This window comes from Sinocyclocheilus anshuiensis, unplaced genomic scaffold (assembly GCF_001515605.1).
Source record: "Sinocyclocheilus anshuiensis isolate Anshui unplaced genomic scaffold, SAMN03320099.WGS_v1.1 scaffold523, whole genome shotgun sequence".
In the NCBI taxonomy this organism is placed as follows: Eukaryota; Metazoa; Chordata; class Actinopteri; order Cypriniformes; family Cyprinidae; genus Sinocyclocheilus; species Sinocyclocheilus anshuiensis.
This window is the reverse complement of record NW_015552561.1, coordinates 511,978-516,496: the sequence shown is the minus strand read 5'-3', so window position 1 is coordinate 516,496 and position 4,519 is coordinate 511,978. Positions and strand designations below refer to the sequence as shown.

The window sequence follows — 4,519 nt, the reverse complement described above, 5'->3', positions numbered from 1 at the left end:
CATAAATTAAAAAGCCAAAATGTGCTTTTTACTGTTTTGTCTTGCTTTTCAAAGAAAAAAAATCAATTACAAAACAACAATTTAAAAATATTTAACACTGAACATTTTTAACATTCTAGCAGACACTATACCAACAAAGCACAATTTAACTTAAAATTAATAAGTGTGTAAAATAATAATTTTTGGAATATATATCTATTTTTTTTACTGTACAATTAAAAGCAGCCTTGCTGAGAAGAGAATTCTTTTAAAACATTAGAAAATATTACAGATCCTAATTTGAACACTATGTGTGAATGTTATAATAAATTTATTAAAACAGAGCTGTTGTAATGATTATTATCATTATTATTGTCTTATTTTATTTTATTTTACAGAACAGTAAAATTACAATACTAACATTTATGAATGTTGATAAGAGTTCTTGCTTTTTCTCAACTTTTATTTTGGCAGAAACGCGTGCAGGAAGACCTCAATGCTTATTTTTGTTGATAACAGATTTATAAATGAGTCTCATTACGAATACTTCGCACGTATCGCATTGTCACATTCATTGTAAAAATTCATAAAATGAGTGAGCAACGGACGACTGTATCAGCGCAGATTTTCCTCGCGTTTTGAACTTTGAACCCTGGTTAACGAGCAGATCTGCTGCGAGCTCGTGCAGCGCTGTCAGAATACATGCAATGCGCGTGTATTAGAAAACATAACATTCTGCAGTTTATTTACTAATTGTTTAAGGCCATTTCGCGATTTTAATCATCATACAGTAACCAGCAACAATCACCCCTTCCTCTTCTCACTGAAGACATGCGATGCAGTCCTAAACAGTCTCTCGCTGTCGGTGCTTGTAATGATTTTTGCGTCTTTCTCCGACAGTTTAAATGCTTCCACACTGCTGACGTATGTGCTGCATAATAAAGAGTGCGCGCCTCTCACTCTGCACTGGTTGCTATTTGATCGCTTCATATCATTGTTCGGTACAATTTATTCGGTCGAACACCGAAAGAGCTTTTTTTTGCTATTTTCGGCCGCCGAACATTCGGTGCATCCCTACCATTTTTCAAAAGGTAATGTGATGCCTAAATTGACTGAATTTAGTTTTTAACATTTCATCTTAATTTATTCTGATAAAACAATACAGAATTGTAATATCAGTCATCTACTCTAATAAAAAAAAATATTACAGTTCATCAAGCAGTAATTCATCAAATGATGATTAAATAACCCTAAATAATCTGTTAGTAAGTAATAAGCAAGTCGATTTCATTATATTTCAGAGTCAGGAATGTTTAAGCAGTATAAAGAATGACTAGCTAATGTTCAGTAATGCTTCAGTGCAACACAAAAGAAGGTATTTTGAAGAATGTTGTAATCAAACCATTTTGGTTACCATTCACTTGGTCAAAAAACACAGACATTTCTCAAAATATCTTCTTTTTTATTCCACATAAGAAAGAAAGATGTTTGAAATGACATGAGGGGAAGTAAATAATGAGAATATTTTCATTTTGGGGTGAACTATCCCTTTAAAAGCAGCAGTCCTTGAGCTTCACACAGGAGATCACTGTAGTTGGATTTGGAAAACCTGTGTAAGCTGATGGGACTAAGCCAAAGCTCAGTTTCTGTCTCATATGGAGTGTAAATGTTTTAGCTCAATCCAGCTCATGAAGATCCGGCTTCCTGCAGAGTTCAGTTTCATTTCTAACAAACACCTGAACCAGTAAATAATGGTCTTTCCACTCATTCAAAAATTGCAAGCAGGTGTGTTGGAACTAAATTCTGCAGGAAAAGTAGATAATCACTGTTGTAGGAGCTCCAATTATATAAAGGGCAAATACTTGCAAGGAAACACCAACATGGAAACTGGTGTGTCCTCAATCCGATGTCTAAACAACATCTCCATACATTATATACCTATCACCCCCATGACAGTATAATATAAATAAAAAATGCCCCCCAGATGCCTCCACGACAGCAGCAGCTGCACAGCACCAATTAGGGTGACAGTTACTGAAATCTTTGCCTATACGTCAAGGATGTCAGCTGACTGGTTAATGCATTTCCAGAGATATCATCTAATATCAGATACTGCATTACCCTTAAATGTTTTTTTTTTGTGTGTTAAGATGTTATTCCTGCCCATTTTGGGGTTAAAAATGCAAGTACAGGTCAGTGCTGATATTGTTAGCTAACTATTAAATATTGCTTTTGTTCATTGAAACTGGAATGAATGAATGAATGAATGAATGAATGAATGAATGAATGAATGAATGAATGAATGAATGAATGAATGAATGAATGAATGAATGAATGAATGAATGAATGAATGAATGAATGAATGAATGAATGAATGAATGAATGCTTTTGTTCATTGAAACTGGAATGAATGAATGAATGAATGAATGAATGAATGAATGAATGAATGGAAATTCAAAAAATTTGAATTATTGTCTTGGCAAATTAAATATGTTTAAGTACTAAAATTACAATAACTAAAACTGGAAAAAAAAGCTAAATACATACTGCATATTAAACAAAAGAAAACAAATGTACATTAAAAATACTATAAATAAAAAATTGAAAATATTTTAAAATATTTATAAATAATGTAATAGCAATAATATTACTAAAACAATACTTGTACAGTACCACAATAAATAAATAAATAAATAAACAAACAAACAAATAAATAAATAAATTATTTATGCAGGAGAGTGTAAAACTGTGGGTTTTATGATAGCACACACCAGTTGAAGAACAAATATGAGCTAACAGTCCTGACTAAGATTTGTAGAACAATGGAAACACTACACGGCAAATATCACATGTTGACTCAGAGGCATTTTGTACAGTCATATTCTTCACACAATACACTCAAATCCACCCACAACAAGCAAACAGCTTCAGATCCAAATTAATAATTGGGTGGATAAAACAGCACTTATTTAAATCAGCTCTCAAATCAAATAATCTCAAGAGTGATAACATTTTAGCTGAGAACCTATTCAACAGAAATTAGGAGGGATAATATGGTATTCTGTGTGATAAGAGTGAAGATTTCTGGATGAGTTAAATCATAAATGTAAGTGGGTGAACCCTATCAAACCAGAGATCGAAGATATTAGAGTGATGGTGGCAACGACTCACAGGACCTATTTCACAGCGAACAAAGAAAAAGATAATGGAATGGCAGGGTCAGCCAATGGGATCTCGCCTAAGACAGAGGAAAAAAAAATGTGTCATTAACTCAGTTAGCACTTGGGAGGAATGGTATGTTTCATTTGTAGCTGAATGATCTCAGGCCAAGAAATTCATCCAGCTATACAGCACAATAAACCTCTTTAACATTAATGCCCATGTCTGCTGTCCTTACAGTAGTAAAAAGCATTATCTATGTAACAATGTTACTGTTAAATGGTTAGCTTGGTTACTTCAAAGCTCAACTGCAAATGTCGGTTTTCAATTTTCAAATCAAAACCAATGTTACAAACATAATGCCAAATAAGAAGATTAAGGCGTTTACATGAGTTGCTTTTAGAATATTCTTTTCATGTTCCCGTTTTACATGTTATAGTACATAGATCGATTAATGGCACACGTCATTATGTCCCAACGCGATGCCATCCGACGTCCCCTCCAGGATTTCACGTATAAACATAGAGTTCATCTTCGTTATGATGCCATATACAGTTTTGGGCGTTTCATTTTTAATTTACTGAAAGCTTCAAGTGCAGTTAATTTTTTGTCATGCTACACTTGCAAACAGACAACGATGTTGTTGAAGCCATGCTCTTTTGAGTATCTGTATTTTACTTGAGTTTTTATATTTCAGCCAACTTTTACTTTTACTCGACTACATTTCCTAATTAAAATGTATACTTTAACTCCGACACATTTCCCTGAAGCCAGTGTTTCCCCTGCCATTATATTAGGGGGGCGGCCCCCTTGAAGGTCAAGTATTTAAATTTATTTTCTCTATAGCGCTAGATCACAACAGAAGTCATTTAAAGTTGTATACCTTTCCTATAGAACAGGTCTATACCTTGTTCTTTTATTAAACAAATTAAATAGCCTTATGTTATTTATCTTATTAACACGACGGCATGTCATTTCTGTCTCTACGTTACATGGTCACGCTCTCTGCATTGCGCACAGCCGAGTTCCGCCCCGATGCGCACACACAAGTGAGCACACTCCCAACTAGTATTTGTGAATATTAAGCCGCAAAACGACTATTTAAATATGAATTCTGCGTAACTGTGGTAATGAACGGCGCAGACGCGCGGTTTTGTGTACTACTCGTACTGAAGCGCGCGTAACGCTTCCAGTGATATTAGCGTCTGCCATCTCACTAATGAATAAATACATGAACAACATCTCCAGAACTGCTCTGAGAGTCACTTCATGAGCATTTTACCGTTGCATTTGAGTAAAATTATCTTCATATCATATAAACACAGGAATGTTAAGGTATTCACGGCAACCCGTCAAAATAAAAGTTCGGTTTAACTTGAAG

The 4,519-nt window shown here is 34.3% G+C and overlaps 1 protein-coding gene across 1 annotated transcript in view; it reads right to left on the bottom strand.

The window, feature by feature from the left end:
* Positions 1 to 3,156: 3,156 nt before the first annotated feature.
* The window catches only part of LOC107664708 (CUB and sushi domain-containing protein 2-like), a 24,658-nt gene continuing 23,295 nt past the window's right edge, over positions 3,157 to 4,519 (bottom strand). Inside the window, exon 3 of the mRNA XM_016455355.1 lies at positions 3,157 to 3,217. Coding sequence (XP_016310841.1) covers positions 3,199 to 3,217 — 19 coding nt within the window. The 3' untranslated portion in view covers positions 3,157 to 3,198. The remainder of the gene's footprint in view (positions 3,218 to 4,519) is intronic.